This window comes from Pholis gunnellus (genome assembly GCF_910591455.1).
Source record: "Pholis gunnellus genome assembly, chromosome: 6".
NCBI lineage: Eukaryota > Metazoa > Chordata > Actinopteri > Perciformes > Pholidae > Pholis > Pholis gunnellus.
In genome coordinates, this window is record NC_136532.1 from 3,209,676 (window position 1) to 3,227,378 (window position 17,703).

At 38.7% G+C, this 17,703-nt stretch overlaps 1 protein-coding gene across 4 annotated transcripts in view; it reads left to right on the forward strand.

Annotated features, from left to right (window-relative positions):
- pnpla7b (patatin-like phospholipase domain containing 7b) overlaps positions 1-4,447 on the forward strand; it is a 29,080-nt gene extending 24,633 nt beyond the window's left edge. For all 4 annotated transcript variants that reach the window (XM_079161410.1, XM_079161412.1, XM_079161411.1 and 1 more), the window contains 3 exons: positions 164-248; positions 401-531; positions 662-4,447. In XM_079161410.1, the coding sequence (XP_079017536.1) occupies positions 164-248; positions 401-531; positions 662-724 (279 nt within the window). In that variant the 3' untranslated portion in view covers positions 725-4,447. The remainder of the gene's footprint in view (positions 1-163; positions 249-400; positions 532-661) is intronic.
- Positions 4,448-17,703: the final 13,256 nt, after the last annotated feature.

The window sequence follows — 17,703 nt, forward strand, 5'->3', positions numbered from 1 at the left end:
GGAATATGTAACTATTTGGAGAGATAGTCTCTTCACTCAGAGAACCAAGGTTACAATGTAACCAAGTGTTCTAAATCATCAGTTTCTTCAAAAACAGTGGGATTAAACTGAATTGAAGCTGATTTAAAGTCATCTTTGTAATGATGCGGCTTGTTTCTTTCAGGTGGTTACCTGTCCGAATGCCTCCTTCACAGACCTGGCAGAGATAGTGTCGAGAATCGAACCTGTAAAGAATGCCTCAATCAATGGTTAGTCATCATTAAAATACTGAAATCCCAAACTAATGTATCAAAAATGTTATATATACATTGAAACAATCTTAATATCAAAGCCTACTTTGACTTTGGGTGTAGCTCTGAGTAGTATAAATAAAAATGGGTGCTCATGTTGTCTCATTCAGAGGAACTGTCTGATGAATACCAGACAGACTATGATGAGGAGGCGGTGGAAAGCGCCCTATCTGACTTTGAGGCGTTCACTGCTGGCAGTGAACACACAGAAGGAGAGGAGACGGCAGACACTGCTGAAACTGTATGTATAAAACCAACATCATGTATTCCTTGTAAATCAATGCCGAGCCATCACCCCTTATCTCATTGGCACAGATACAATCATCCTTAAGTAAATGGAAGACAGTGATGACTTTTCATCTGCTCCACAGGACGAGGAAATTCAAGTCCGAGTTCGACGCCGGCCGAATGCCCAGCAGAGTCCGGAGCCATGACACCCATCAAAGCCATGACTGCCTGTCAGAGTTGCTAAAAATGGTCCACGACAAGCACATTTCAATTCAGTATTTCTGGAAACCTTTGACAGATTCACTGAGTTTGCATTACAAACATGTGGCCTGTACTCTCATCCAATGAGCAGCCAGGTAGCATGCTAGCATCCAGGTAGCATGCTAGCATCCAGGAAACAAAACACTTGATGGACACAGTGACTTGTTGTTAGGCTCAAGGGAGATAGTTTTGACAAAAGAGCCTCAATGTTTCCTGTACCGTCTAGATTTCAGTGGTTTAAACCGTTAAGTGCATAGAAATAAAATAGGAATAGAATGGACATTCCCATTCAACTCAACATAGCTGGATGGTCGAATCTGCGGCCATTTTCATGTATACCTTTGTGATTGTGACTGCTGCAGCAGGCTAACATCCCTATAAACTAAACTGACTTATGGTAAGTCGCAGACTTGGTGAGGTGAGGTTTTGCATAAATGGCTAAAACAAGCGGTGACATAGTAACTGGCGAGCTGCTTGTTCTACTCCTATTCTATTTCTATGTGTTAGTGACAACCAGGGTGCTCCTAAAACATCACGGAGATTCCAAAAAGAGAAATATGTGACTTCTGTCTCTTCTCTTCTTCTTCTTCTTCTTTGGAGTCTGGAACATCAAAGAATTTTACAAATTGGTTAATTAATAATAATAACTTTATTAATATAGCACCTTTAAAACCAGAGTTTACAAAGTGCTTTGACAGACAAAGCAGCAAAAGCAAGACAATAATAACAACAAAAGAAAGTCCATATGATAAAAATAAACTAAGAAATAAAAAATGGTAAAACAATTTTGTAAAATCAACAATTACAAATAAAACTGAAAAACGATGACATCACATAAAAGGTAAGACTAAGTGCAGCGTCCTTGATGCTAATCCAGGTTTTCAGATTAAAATGTCATGGTCTATTGTGTCAAAGGCTGCACTTAGCTCTACAATAATTAAAATCGTGCTCTCCCCTCCGTCGGCTGCTAAAAGGAGATCATTAGATACCTTGAGGGCGGTTTCTGTGTAAAGCTCTAAAACCTGACGTTATTAAGACACTTAAAAGCTAAAAGCTGGGTTGAAACCACTTCCTCTAAATCTGAAGTTTAGAAATGGATCTAAAATGGCTAAGAACAGAGGGATCAAGGTGTTCTTTAAAAGATGTTGGAACACAGCATGTTTAAGAGTCGATGGAACAGTTCCTGTTGCTAATGAGCTATTAATAAAATACTGGGACCAACTGTATTAGAAAGAAATGTAGTTGGTATAAAATCAAGACTGCACAAGGTTGATTTCATACGGGAATTTGTTGCCTGATGTCCTCGATTCTATTTGTAAAAAAGTTTAAAAACTGCTCACACATCCCTTGTGAAGCATCAGTAAAATGGCAGGGGGAGGGGTTGACCACCAAGTCGATTATCTTAAATAGAATTCTCGGATTCGAGTGGTTTGCTAAAATTAAGCTGGAGAAGAAGGAAGTTCTTGTTTCTTTAACTGCCGTTTGATAAGTCTTCATTGCATCTTTCCAACTCTCAAAAGAAATACATGTGAACCTGTTTTTTTCCATTTACGTTCCTTTCTCCTACAGTCTCTCTTTAAATCCTGGGTGGATTCATTAAGCCAGGGCTGGGGTGTTATATTTGTCCTTTTGTCTTTAAGGGGGTCAACAGAGTCCAGGACAGTCTGACAGGTGTGATTAAAAAGAGAGACCAGCTCCTCGAAGTTAAAATGAGGATTAAAGGCAGTTAAAATGCTCAGAAAACATGCTCGCAGACATAGAGTTAAAAACCCGGCGGCGGTCAGGTGAAGTGTGAATAACTGGTAGAGGATGGAATAAAACCCCATTGAATAAAACCGCTTTGTGATCCCAGATATCCTTCATCTTAAAGTTCTCAGGGCTGAGACCACTAACTAGATCGAGGGTGTGACCCTTTGAGTGTGGGCTCCTGTATAGGCTGAGCGAGGTTAAAAGATTCCACGGTATCCATAAAATCAGTGACAAAAGTCTGTGAAGGGCAGCAGACGTATGTTAAAATCACCTAAAATAACAATTCTGTCATACTTTGAAGTAAAATGGGATAGTGCCTCTGCAAAGTCCTCGATAAAAACACTGTCTGGCGTGGGTGGTGTAAAAACTGGAGTACATAGCAGCATATATATATATATATATATATATATAAAAATGCTTTCTTTGGAGAGTACTTTAAAAGTACACTATTGTCCCACAATGCAATGCACAAAACAGGGAAATAAGGTAACCAGCAAAATGTGATGTTTATATACATATACACACACATACATATATATACATATACATACATACACTGTCGTTCAAAAGTTTGGGGTCACTTAGAAATTCCCTTGTTTTTGAAAGATAAACACGTTTTGTCCATTAAAATAACATCAAATTGATCATAAATATTGTGTAGACATTGTTAATGTTGTAAATGACGACTGTAGCTGTAAACAGCTGATTGCTAATGAAACATCTACAGAGGCCCACTCTCAGCAACCATTAGTCCCGTCTTCCAATAACAAGCTGTGTTTGCTGACGCAAGTTGATCATTTCAACAGAATAGCCGATCATCAGAAAACCCTTAAAACTGTTGTGCAGATTAAAGAAGCAATACATCTGGACTTCTTTGGACTAGTTGAGTATTTGGAGCAGCAGCAGTTGTGGGTTCCATTAAAGGCTCAAAATGGCCAGAAACAAAGAATGTTCTTCTGAAGCTCGTCAGTCTATTCTTGTTCTGCGAAATGAAGGATATTCCATGCGAGTAATTGACTGAAGATCTCGTACAATGCTGTGTACTACTCCCTTCACAGAGCAGCGCAAACTGTCTCTACCAGAATAGAAGGAGGAGTGGGAGGCCCCGGGGCACAACTACACAGGAGGACAAATACATTAGTGTGTAGTTTGAGAAACAGACGCCTCACAGGTCCTCAACTGGCAGCTTCATTGAATAGTACCAGCAAAACACAACACATTGACCGCTAGAATGCCACAGATCTGCAAGGCTGTAATTGCTGCAAATGGATTTTTTGATGAAAGCAAAGTTTGGGTATTATTTCAATTAAAAATCATTTCTAACTTTGTCAATGACATTTCTTCCTCTTTAAACTCATTTCATGTATGTTTTCAGGGAACACAACGACATTTCTAAGTGACCCCAAACTTTTGATTGACAGTGTGTATATATGTATGTGTATATGTATATATGTACACAGTATATGTACCAGATAACTGTTAAAGGCATGACTTACAGTAGGTGATACATGCACACCTCGTGCCTGGAGTTTTTTATGTCAAACTGTTTGATAGAATGAGATTCATAGAACGTGATTGCTACTGTAAATGTGATTCTGATGCAGAACCAGAACTATCTAACGTTGGTACTCCACAGTACCTGACTCAGTGAGTCATTGAGGTACGTTTTTATGACTGGAAGGCACGAAAGGAAAAGTGTTAAGAATATTGTCTTGGATCATGATCAAACACCATGTGTGCTTATGTTAATGATTTCATGTTGCCTTCTGAATTCCTTATATTCAACTTGTTATTATTTGTTAAATAGTTAGACAGAATAATGTAGAATCATTTAGAATACTTCATTATGTAGTGAATACACTGCTGGGTGATAGTAACGTATCCACTGATGTCCAGAATTATGGACAAACTGAACGGAAAAGTCTATAAATTAATGATTCTGTGTTTGTTCATTATCAAATAAAATATCAGACTATCAGATGTTGAATTTGATCTACTATACATATATGATCAGAGAACTATGTGACTTGACACGTTGATCAATGCTTTTTCAACTTTTACAGATGCATTATGATTATGTATGTATGGATGGATGGATGGTAGGTACACTGTAACTGTCTTCAGTTTCCCACATCCTGGTTATTAGGTTTAACTCCACAAAGGGTCAAGTGGAAGAATTAGAACAGATATATTCCTCTGAAATGCTGTTTGTTTATCTGACGGTTGGCCAACAACTTTCCAGACTGAAATATCAACAACGTTTAAGATGAAGTGTCGTGACGTCCTCCTCCTCTACCACCACGATGAGATTAACTGGTTTTGCATTTGGTAGACATTCATGATTAATTGTATGCACTGTGTGATTCCTTCACATTCCATCTGACCATTCTTTTTTTCAGTACTTTTGGATTATGACAAAATACCAAGGTCTATCTTCTGTGGACACGCAGTGGTTAACAGTTCGGAGTCATGTAGTGAAGTGGGTAGTACCTGCATACCTACAAACCGTTTTTTGGCATTTTGGCCTTCGCCATCCTGGTTTTAGGCCATCGTTTTTTTGCAACCTGGAGTGACATGAGAAGGTGGAGTGAAGTACAAACGAACACTGATTAAGACATTTGTAGGACATTTTGTAGGTGACACACGTAACACATGTTTTGTAAGACGAAAATGCGGGGACACCAAGAACAGTCAAGCTGTGGTGGAGACCTGTCAATCACCTTGTAGCCCCGCCCTAAAGCATCCCCTGCTTTATGGTCTGTTTGACTCTAAATGGACCTATGGCGCTGTCATCAGGGTGTGAATGGGTGAATGATGACATGTAGTCAGAGATGGGCAGTATTTCTATTACTTGTATTTGAAATACGTATTTCAATTACTTTTGAGTATTTTGTAATTTGTATTTGATAGGGCCGATTCAAAATCTAACGTAATTTGAAACAAAATACTTTAGAGTGGAGTAATTTTGTATTTAAAATACTCAAAATACTTTCTCCACGAATCAAAAAACAGTTCACGAGTTCAGTCTTCAGATCTTCAAGTTCAACGGATTATCTGTCAAGTTAAATATTGTATCTGAGTGTGACAGATGTCAACTAGCTTGATGTAAAACGTATGTCTGGGTCTGGCTACATAGCCTATTGTATAAACATGGTGATGGTTATAATATCAAGCTAGCGATCGATGCTAACATGCTAATGATGCTAGCATGCTGTCTAGGCTAGTGCATAGCCAGTGTTTAGCAAGTTAGCTTATCAGTCGAGTAGCTAGCTATAGGAAGAGGGAGATTGGGAGCTTGTATGTCATATGTGATGAATATTTTGTTGATACAAAGCCAAAGTTTATGGGCTGTTAAGTCCCATTAATAAAAATATATATATACATAATCAAGTTGTTGTCTTTCAATAGCTTTGCTTAGTTACACTGACATTCTGTGACTGTTCTTCCTTTTTGTAGGGTTCACCAGAGCTTTGTGTACATTATATAAACCTGAATGCTCTGCTATACCACATTGTGAGAAAACAGAAAATCTAGAAAAAAGTATTGCCTATATTTTAAATACAAAATACATGTATTTTGTTACATTTTCTGGCACCAGTATTTTGTATTTTGTTGGAATACATTTATTTGGGTCAATTGTTGTGACAGCAACTATAACTACAGGATTTTCCAACCAGCGGTTATAACATTAATGACATGGAGGCAGAAGTCCCGTCTGTCCTGACCTGTAGACTTGTAGGCCTACTATACTGAAGGCCTGTCCTTTACACTGGTGACTCTTTACAGCCATCTGCAGTTATGTTTGATCAAGTTTATGAGAATTGACATGTAAACGTAGTATTACATTAATTTTTTTTGACACTTCAATCCACATTCCATCTGCTGTGTCTAACTGGAGTGGTGTGGCTCACTGCCATACCACAATTACGCGAGGCAGATCGGCTGGTTAAAGTGTGTGCAACCAGCATCAGACTGTCCTAAACACTACAGAACCCCTCCGGGTTTATGTACACATCAGGATTAGGACGACCTCTGCAGGCATCTTGAATTGGCCGTCTGAGAAGCAGCCAAGCAGGAAAAGCACTACGCTCCCCTGCGGAAGAGGAAGGCCGATATCTGCTCGCTGAATAAGCACGGCCGACATTGAGTTTGTGTGAAGACCCCAATCCTGATCTCCACATTCAAGGACTCAGACTTTGAGGCGCGTTCCGGTAAAAGTCCGTGAGGGTTTAGGGCTGTCCCACTGTCAAATCATTGAGCGTTTGAGGGCTCTCTCGCAGACATTTTGAAACTTTTATGAAGACTTTCCTGAAGTACACATCCCAAGGGAATTACCCACAATTCATAGCAATGTGACATTAAACCCGGGGTTACAAGAAGGTGAACAGAGGATGGCACATTGGTGTTTGGCATACATTGAATCAGAAACATTAAGGATAAAGATGGTTGCTCGATTGCTCGTCCACTCTGGGCAGTTTGACATGGTGTCCAACCAGCCCCCACCTTCTAGTCTTTACCACAACAACTTTAAATCCCATCTGCATCTTTGTGACGTCAAACCTGTAACAACATCCCTGATTTAAATGAAGTGTAGTGGACTTCATAAATTGATATTAATCCAGAGCAGTCAGGCGGAATAATTGGAACAGAAAACTGTTGTATATTGTGACATTTATTATCAGCACGAAAATAAGTGTACGGTCCATGATTAACAAATGAGGAAAAAATAACAAAGTATGACTTCTTTAGTATTTAGAGAAGGAGGTAATATGGTAATCAGATGCCAAAAATGAAGAAAAAATGTTCAGCCTTATTGTTCATAAAAGGGAAATGATTTAGACATCGCTGAGAAGAGTGAATTTTTTTTTCTCAGCCAAAATATCTTTTCTGAACAGGTGGAGGATCTGTCCCCTTCAAGGGCCGCTTCAAGCGACCAAATGTCAACACACCGCGTGTTAAAAAGAGGAACGGTTAGTGTGTCTGTGTGAGCCAAAGAGACACAACAAATCGGCAAGGGAAAACTGTCTGGGAAACACAAAGAGAGAATTTTGTACCAAAAAGACTGTCATTTTGGAAGATACCCACCTGATTTGTTGAAATTTCATAATTGGCTATAGAAGTCATTTTTACAAGAGCAAAAACTGTGGATTTTGTCCACCGTCGCCAACATTGTAATTGCTCTAGTAACTGAAAACATTAGACGATCATTTATATCAGTATTTTAAGATTTATATATGTATATATATATATATATATATATATATACACATATATATACATATATATATATATGGTTACATATAGTTTAATTTCTTTGCCATATTTTAAGGATCATCAGAAATCATTACATTCATAAATTCAAAGATAAACATTCAATCTGGTATCCATAGTAACGATGCCATGAAGGACTCCATGGACAGAACGGTGTCATGATGACATCACGGATTCTCTGCCTTTAATGTTGTCTTTGTGACGTCATTAAGCCCCTCCCACTGGTATTCAGCCCCTACCCACTACTTCAAGTCTCACACATTTCACAGCAGGCAGTAGGTTGGTAAGTTGGTGCAGTAGGTTGGTAAGTTGGTTCTGAGACACATTTGACGATTCATATAGTTAGCATATAGACAGATATATATACATACACATATACACCATAGTTAGCTCACATAGATTATTTCATAGATACATATAGACAGATATATATACATACACATATACAAGCAAATTGGTTCAGAGACACATTTGGCAATCGCAATGGAAAGCTCACTGAACAAAAAAACACGACAGGTGCTGAAGGGTCAGCAAGAGGAGATGGAATTCAATTCCAAAGAGGTCGAACCTCCAATGAATTTTTATTTAAGTTCACTGGAGGAACAAGTGAGATGTGAACTGTTGGACAACGAGGCGAGGCTCACCCCTACAAGATCTGAGGGGAGAGTCCTCCTAGAAGTTGATGAAGACTGTCTGCAACATTTTCTAGATGTTCTCCACGAAAACAAAACCACGAAATCCACCGAGTGGGAGATGGAGATATCTAAGAACGTCTGTCAGGAGAAAGCCCCTTCTAAGGCTTTCTGTCAAGTCCAGATGGACGAACAGAAAGCGGAGACAAACAAGATTGCAGCAGCTCTGAAAGAAACACAGGAGCTGCTGGAGTCTGAGCGTATCAAGCTGAAAAATGGATATCAACAATGGCACGAGGAGAAGTCTTCCCTCGTAGACCAGAATAAAACAGCTCGTGAACTTTATCAAAAACAGGGGAAGATCATAGCTGATTTTGATAGAATACAGAAGGAGGCTAAGCAAACGCTGCAGAGATTCCAGGCCGCACATGAAGGCCAGTTGGAGGAGCAGAGGGCGGAGACCAACAAGATCGCAGCAGCTCTGAAAGAAACACAGGAGCTGCTGGAGCACGAGCGTCACGTTCAGCCTAAAACCACCACCAAGGCCGAGATGGAGTTATTTAAGAACCTCTGTCACGCTAGAATTGTTGAACTGGTAGATGTCAACAGTAAGCTCAAGGCAGCTCTTCTTAGAGCTGACCAGGAGCTGAAAAATGGACATCGACAATGGGAAGTTGAGAAGTCTTCCCTTGTAGACCAGAATAAAAAAGCTCGTGAACTTTATCATACACAGGTGAAGATCATAGCTGATTTTGGAAGAACACAGAGGGATGATAAGCAAACGCTGCAGAGATTCCTCGCAGCACATAAAGGCCAGCTGGAGGAGCAGAGAGCAGAGACCAGCAAGATCATGGCAGTTCTGAAAGATACTGAAGATCTGTTAGCAGCAGAGCGTCTCCGTTTCCAGGAACAGTCATCCATCACAGAACACCTGGAAAAAACCTGCACGGACCTCGAAAATGCCCAGCTGAAGAACGTAGCTACTCATCGAACATTGGAGGAGAAAGCTACGCAGATGATCATAAAAGACCAGAGGTCTCAAGCCAAGTTGGAGAAGCAGCGAGCAGAGATCGGCAACATCTTGGCAGTTCTGAAAAAGACTGAAGATCTGTTAGAAGCCGAACATCTCCGTTTCCAGGAACAGTCATCCCTCACGGAACACCTGGAAAGCACCTGCAGGGACCTCGAACATGCCCAGCTGAAGAACGTAGCTACTCATCAAACATTGGAGGAGAAAGCTACGCAGATGTTCAAAAGAGACCAGGAGTCCCAAGCCCAGCTGGAGGAGCAGAGACTGGAGACAAACAGGATCAAAGCAGCCCGGAAGAAGACCGAAGATCTGTTAGAAACCGAGCGTCTCCTTTGGCAGCAGGAGAAGTCTTCCCTCCTTCAGGCCATTGAAAAAGATCTTCAGAACCAGAACACCGACAAGGAGAAGAAGAAAAAACGGTTCAAACTCTTCAAAAAGAGTTAATTAATGAACACAAAACCCTAAGAAAAAACAAAGAAAAGACGAAGAAAAAACAGTTTAAACTCTTGAAAAAGAGTTAACTAATGAACACAAAACCCTAAGAAAAAACAAAGAAAAGATGAAGAAAAAACAGTTTAAACTCTTAAAAAAGAGTTAACTAATGAACACAAAACCCTAAGAAAAAACAAAGAAAAGACGAAGAAAAAACAGTTTAAAATCTTCAAAAAGAGTTAACTAATGAACACAAAACCCTAATATGAAGGCAAATCACTGTCAAAATCCATAAATGAGATCCGTGCGTGCGTGTGTTCCCAAACTCAAATAACTTACAAGTAATTAGTGGATGAAACATTTTTCAGATCCTTCACTACAGTAAAAGCAATTTTGCTTGTGTGAGCACAGATCTCGCGCACAGATCTCATTTGCGCTCTCGGATTTTGACAGTGATTTGCCCTCAATAATGCCCACTCAACACACCCATCAACTCTGTTCATTCTGTACACATGACATCTATTGCACTTCTGTCCATCCTGGGAGAGGGATCCCTCCTCTGTTGCTTTCCCACAGGTTTCTTCCTCGCTTCTCCCTGTTAAAGGGGTTTTTGGGGGAGTTTTTCCTGTTTCGATGCGAGGGTTCTGGGACAGAGGATGTCGTATGTGTACAGATTGTAAAGCCCTCTGAGGCAAATTTTAATTTGTGATTTAAATTAAAAAAAAAAAAAAAATGTAATTGAATGTGTTTGTTTGAATTATTTCATGCTTGTAAATCGTTGTTGAAAATTCTAAGTTGTACTGCTGTCATGTTTAATATTTGAATGTGTAAAAATACATTTTGATGTATAAATTCAGGGACAATCACTGATGACTTCTCATTTGCACCCAACAGCCTGGAAATATACAGTAGGTTAGCTCAACTGATTTGACATGTTGGTCCAAATATAGTGTCTTTAGTCTGTTGGTCATCTAAAAAGAATAATTCAATTAAAAACACCTCAACATTACTTTCTGCAACATTTAGATGGATTAGTACGAGTCTAGTAGCTTGAGAACTTAAGGCAATAAGGTTCATTTAATGTCACAGCGCCTTTCAAACACAGCTGCAATTCAAGGTTTTATGGCAAGGAAATGCATTAGAAAGGTTAATATATCCAGCATCCAGCAGCAGACGTGAGCAGAGGGCTGTAAAGACCCGCTGACGACATCATCAACTGTCTGCAGAGACCTGAGGCCCCGCCCACGCTAATGCGCAGAGCGCCAAGGTTTGTATAGTAGTAATTATCGTTAATATTTATTCATTCAGATGGAGCGATACCGAAACATATTTCTGATATCAGTCCAAAACTGACTCAAATAGCTGAATCAGCTATCGGTGACGACATGCAGATCCGGTATTGGATACCAATATTTAAATAAATAACAATTCAGTACATTTTTATCTATGTATTTATTTGTCTAATTTTGTTTTTCAAAGTTAGAAAAGCAATGTTTAAGTCAAGCCTGATTTTGCCTAAGACATAAAATAGTGATCATAGGAACTTCCACACAGTGAGGCATACAGCGTATTAATCTAACACTGGTATCAGATTTCATGTATTTATTTATTACTGTGTTTATTTATACATTCATGTGTTTACATACATACATTTAAAAACGTAGGTATCATATACTGTAAATATATATACATAAAAGTGTGTATCAATTAGTATAGTGGTTGATCTGCTGTTCAGAGGCAGTTTATAGAATAAGAGCGGCAGTGAATTACAATCACCAGCAGTCAGAAGTGAGATTTGAACCCATGCCTCCATACAAACAAACGCATACTAACTTTACACAGGTTCAGGTGGTTATATGTGCATGACTACTAATCCTCAGATGAGGTGAGTGAAGGTAGGTGACTTTGGGCCTACCTGACTTCACAAAGCTGGTCATCTCGTGGTCTTCAAACTGTGCTCCCTTTTAAAACCAGGTCCCACCATCATTTGTCTTCGGATCGCTGGATCCACGATATAGGTAATGCCAATTTACGTCAACGTTCTGAAAGAGTTTTTACAAACAGTTTATCTTGCATTGGTTTTGTGCAAATGTTACACACTGAATGATGATGATGATGTTGATTCAGTTTTCCAGGTGAATTTATTGCGCTGTGAATACAACAAGACAGTCTCAGATGAATATCTGCTCCTGCGATCTCGACTGTCCTTTCTGGTCCAGCGCGCTTATCTTAGCCTCTTTACCCCTAGCCCTAATTTTAGGCCTCTGCTCAAAAATTGCATACCCATACTCAAAAGAGTGTATCTCTCTAACTACAAGGTCTATTTGAATAATGTTGATGTTATAATAACAGAAACACTTGTGAGATTTGATCAGATGTGGAAATATCAGTGTATATGTTCCTGGTTAATACTAAATGAAGATGGCACACAGCTCAAATTGAAAAAAAGCACTTTAATTGTGTGTGTGTGTGTGTGGGGGGGGGGCTCTCGGGGTAAAGAGGCTGTTAGACAAGAATTACATAAATTGTGAACACACAACCTGAAATATACAGCCTAACAAACTACTGCTTATATCTGTCACAGGACACACCATGTATCTGTATATAACCTTACATGGGAACAATACAACTATCAGGCCAGGTTACTGATGTTACAATGGCGCTGAACCGCTAGCGCGCGAATGGCCTCGTTTAGCTAATTATGCTAGCCTCAGTTAGCCGCCCTACGTTTCAGTATTAAACACTTTATAAACGTCATAACATGGCACTACAAAAGCGAGCAAATTTAATATAAATGTATATGTCGCTTGTGGACTTCTCTCACCTGTGAATACAACAACAAGACAGTCTCAGATGAATATCTGCTTCTGTGATCTCGACTGTCCATTCTTAAGGCTGGTCTAGCTCGCTGATCTTAGACAAGAATTACTGCGCCAGTCATACCAAAACCCGCTACTGCCACCTATTGGCGAAGATGAGTATCGCCCTGCAGCTACTTTAGGTGAAAGTAGTTGAGTTTAAAAGTCACACAAAGCGTTTTAAATTATAATAACCAGAAAATAATAGTGAGGGGGGGGGAAGGTAATGACACAAACTAATACAATAACAATTTTGCAAATAATTGTAGCCATTAAAATGTCCAGGGTGCTACACAAACACATTATGCACACTGGTTGTGACTGACTACTCGTCACAGTTTCGTCATGACCACATTAGTTAAAAACATCGACTTCAAACCTACGGCTCCAGAGGAGCATGAACCTTGAACTCAGCACCCTGGGCCGCTCAGCCATCCTGACCATCAGTGAACCAATATATTTATCATTCTGAGACAGAAGCCTGTCAGCTTCGACCCTGCTTTAAATCAGGTTCTATTGAGATTTTAACTGAGTTTTTGGAATTTTGGTAAGAACAACTATTCAGAACTCTTGTTTATTAACAGGAGAACTCCACACTGTAATTTGAGTACTTCTTACTGGACAGTATCAGGACCAATTGACCACAGGCTGTAATGCTAATGTTAATGCTAATGCTAATGCTGTATTTGTAGCCAGACTGGTCATAAAAGAGTCCACGCTTGTTACTGATGTTCAGTACAGCTTCATGTACAAACAACAAAGAAACAAATACTCTGTCTCTCATCACCTACAACAAGCATAACAGTACTTTAATAGACCAGCAGTAGAATAACAGACGAGAAAGAAAAGTTTCGCTGTTTTCACCCGCCATGTCTCGTCTTTCTGAGCTCCGCTTAACTTCCGGGTTAAAGGTCATGTTACAACAACAAAAGAAAAGCTCGTCTATCATGTGTAAGACAAATGCAAAATGGTTACGAGCACGAACACAAGGTACCCAAAATTACAGTAAACGTAATGTATTATAATTGCAGAAATAAACTAATAATAATACAAATCGCGTAAATCAACTTCCGGTGTTGTCATGGCACGTTTATCATTGAGTGTGCTCTTATGAAAAGTGATGGAGGGAAGGTGTTGATGTGGGAAAGCAGGGTCAGGAAATAGTACAGACGACGAGGATGAAAATAGTCCCATTTTTAAGTTAGGCATCACAAAATGTTAATTCAGCTCATGCAGAAAGATGTTATAGTACCAAAAGATAGACAATTTAGAAAGCGTGTTGTTTTTTGTGTGTGTGCTTAAATGCTTAGATTAAAATGATATATTTAGACTTAATCCTACTCTACTGTATGCACTCAATTTAGAGCAAGGTCTTGCTTTTAATTTGTACAGTATATCGCATAACTCCGAGCTAAATTCAATATTCAAACGATGGATTTCTCCGGGCTGATTCTTTCAGCTGAGATCAGATCTGTATAAACCAAACAGACTGACGCACTTTAAATGTCACAACACTAGGTGGTTTATTCAGTTTAGGTCACAATCGCACTTTCATAATGAATGCCTCACAACCATTTACATCCTCTCTCCCACATCTTGCCGCTCTGTGTTCTCAGAGAGATCCCTTTCACATGATATTGATCTTTAAGCATCATCTTCGTACCCTTTTTCTGCTGAACCTGCTGATGGATCAAAGTTGAGAGTTACTATGGCCGAGTAGTGAACTTCAATACTTTTTGGTGCCAAATGTAAATAGTAGTAGAGTATTGAATTACAGAAAGCTGGCCTTAAGTGTCTGCTAATCATGTGTATCCATTCTTTGGTCCAACTAGTTCCTGATTTAAATCAAAATACTTTGCATTTATTTTATTTTATTTATTCCAAAAAATGTTTGTCAGGTTAATGTATGGCTTTTTAACATACTAAACTGCAATTTTTGTACATACTATACTCTCATTTTATTTGTCAAAATACTGAACTGACTTTTTTTTTACCTCTTTTCGACATACAAACTGACTTTATTTCAGTCAGTAACAGGAAGCTGTGATTATAGTCAGAAATTAGATTGGTTTGACAGGCTTCCCTCCCTCCACACGACATCAGTGCCTGTTTATAGAAAACATTGCTGGTGAAGATTTAACAAGACCTATAAACAAAGTAAACCAATATTAATACAAGTCAACATCTGTTTGTTTTTCTATGTTTGTCATACAGGTCGCCATGTTCTCAATTTAGTTTGAAGTGATATCTGTGAAGTAAGTGCATTTTATTAGTAGGACTTCTGTGACATTACCCTCAACCCCCCCAGGAGTTTTTATTTTAAAGTTGAGCAGCCAAATTCATGTAAATGATGTTGATTAATCACACTTAGTTCACTTCAAAAGTGTGGAAACATGCTTGAAAAGTAGCATCTGCTCTGGATAAAATTGTCAATCAGCAAGTTCCCTTTTTTCCATCAAAAGTGTCCCTGAAAGTGATTCCTAAGATGGCACATGCTCAGAGATGGGCAGTATTTCTATTACTTGTATTTGATATATGTATTTCAATAAATAAATGTAAATTGTATTTGATAGGGCCGATTCAAAATCTAACGTAATTTGTAACAAAATACTTTAGAGTGGAGTAATTTTGAATTTAAAATACTCAAAATACTTTCTCCACGAATCAAAAAACAGTTCACGAGTTCAGTCTTCAGATCTTCAAGTTCAACGGATTATCTGTCAAGTTAAATATTTTATCTGAGTGTGACAGATGTCAACTAGCTTGATGTATAACTTATGCTGGGTCTGGCTACATAGCCTATTGTATATACATGGTGATGGTTATAATATCAAGCTAGCGATCGATGCTAACATGCTAATAACGCTAGCATGCTGTCTAGGCTAGTGCATAGCCAGTGTTTAGCAAGTTAACTTATCAGTCGAGTAGCTAGTGTAAACACATTAAGAATAAGCTTAAACAAATATGCTATATATTTGTAAACACTGCTATATATTTGTAAACACTGCTATGTATTCGTAAACACATTTAATGAAGCTTAAACCATATGCTATGTGCAGTAATCATAATATGTCTTTAAGTGTAAGTCACAGAGTGAGGCTGCAGTGATTCTCACCCACGCAGAGGCCCATCATTAACTGACCAATAGCAGAAACCAGGTACTCCTGGTCTTGCCACTGCTTGGTACAAAACAACAGTTTCAACAAAGAAGCAGTTAAGCGACCTTGGCCTCAGAACGCACTCTCAAACACACACACACACACTGATCCAACTCATCGCTGGAGCGGCTATCCGGGTGCCGGTAGGGACGGACGTCCTGTGCACCAATTTTGAGGCTCTCAGAAAGTTTAAACCAAGAGCCGCCTCCAACAATAGTCAACCAATCACAAAAATGCCCTTAAGGACTATATAGTTTTGCGTTCTCCCTTGGGGAGCGCCTTTTTCTTTGCTGTCACAGATAGTTTTGATTTAGGTCCGAGCTCGTATCGATCTGCTGCGTCAGAATACTCCTGTTAAGAATAAATACTTTGTTTGATTTTAAGTCTATTGAGTTCAGTCTAGTCGGTGTCCTCTTTCACTAACACTAGCTATAGGAGGAGGGAGATTGGGAGATTGTATGTCATATGTGATGAATATTTTCTTGTTGATACAAAGCCAAAGTTTATGGGCTGTTAAGTCCTATTAATAAAAATATATATATACATAATCAAGTTGTTGTCTTTCAATAGCTTTGCTTAGTTACACTGACATTCTGTGACTGTTCTTCCTTTTTGTGGGGTTCACCAGAGCTTTGTGTACATTATATAAACCTGAATGCTCTGCTATACCACATTGTGATAAAAAAGAAAATCTAGAAAAAAGTATTTCCTATATTTTAAATACAAAATACATGTATTTTGTTACATTTTCTGGCACCAGTATTTTGTATTTTGTATTTTGTTGTAATACATTTATTTGGAGGTATTTTGTATTTTGTATCAAAATACATTTTGATGTATTTTTGCCCATCTCTGCATGTAGTGTTACAGCTCTTTGAGTGGTCGGAAGACTAGAACAGAGAAATACAAGTACAGTCCATTTACGATCAAAGTACATTTAGAATTCATTAAAATGTGCTAAATCAATACATCTATTATTTACAAAATTGGAAATGGTTGGAGAAGGACTAATTAGTTTGATCAATAGTTAATAATAGAATAGGAATTTGGGGACATTTTGTACGATTTGTTTAGATTTAGGAAGTAGGATTTTCTAGCTAGTTTCATACTTCTCTATGCTGTCAAATAGATTTGTTTGTCAGGCTGCTGACCTGAAGCGGAACTTCTCAGCCTGCTCTGTGGGCCGCCTGCAGGGCGTGGCTCACATTTCCAACTGAAACCTGATGTTCAGTCAGCGCCTCAGCCCCTCAGGGGTTTCCACCAGACTTCAATCTGGTGATGGAAGAAAGTCTCTTTTATGTTAAACAGATACTCATACACGCCTACTGTAAGTGTATTTAAATGCATACCTTTACAGTTCATTTATATATTCGTGCATAAATTACACAAACTCTCATGGGCTTTACTCGATTAGAATAGAATAGGATTAACATTGCTATATGTATAAAAACTTAATGATAAATAATTAAATAAAATAGTCTCCCACTGTTCTAAAGACTTGAGTCAAGCTCACCACATCTGTAAAGCCATGTGTGCAGTGAGTTTGGTGACCTATTGTGAAAATATTTAGCTTTTGAATAAATCTGATACTATTTTTCTCTGACATAATTGTCACCTCATTCAGCATGTTTTCGACCCCAAAGCTCTTGACCACAGTTTGTCTGTTTATTTCTGAACATGTATATGTAGTCTAAATAACAGAAGTGTGTCACAGACACTTTGCTGCTGTTATTTTGGTTCTGCCACGCTTTCTGTCATAGATGTTCCATGTTGCTTATACTGAGAAAGAGGAAG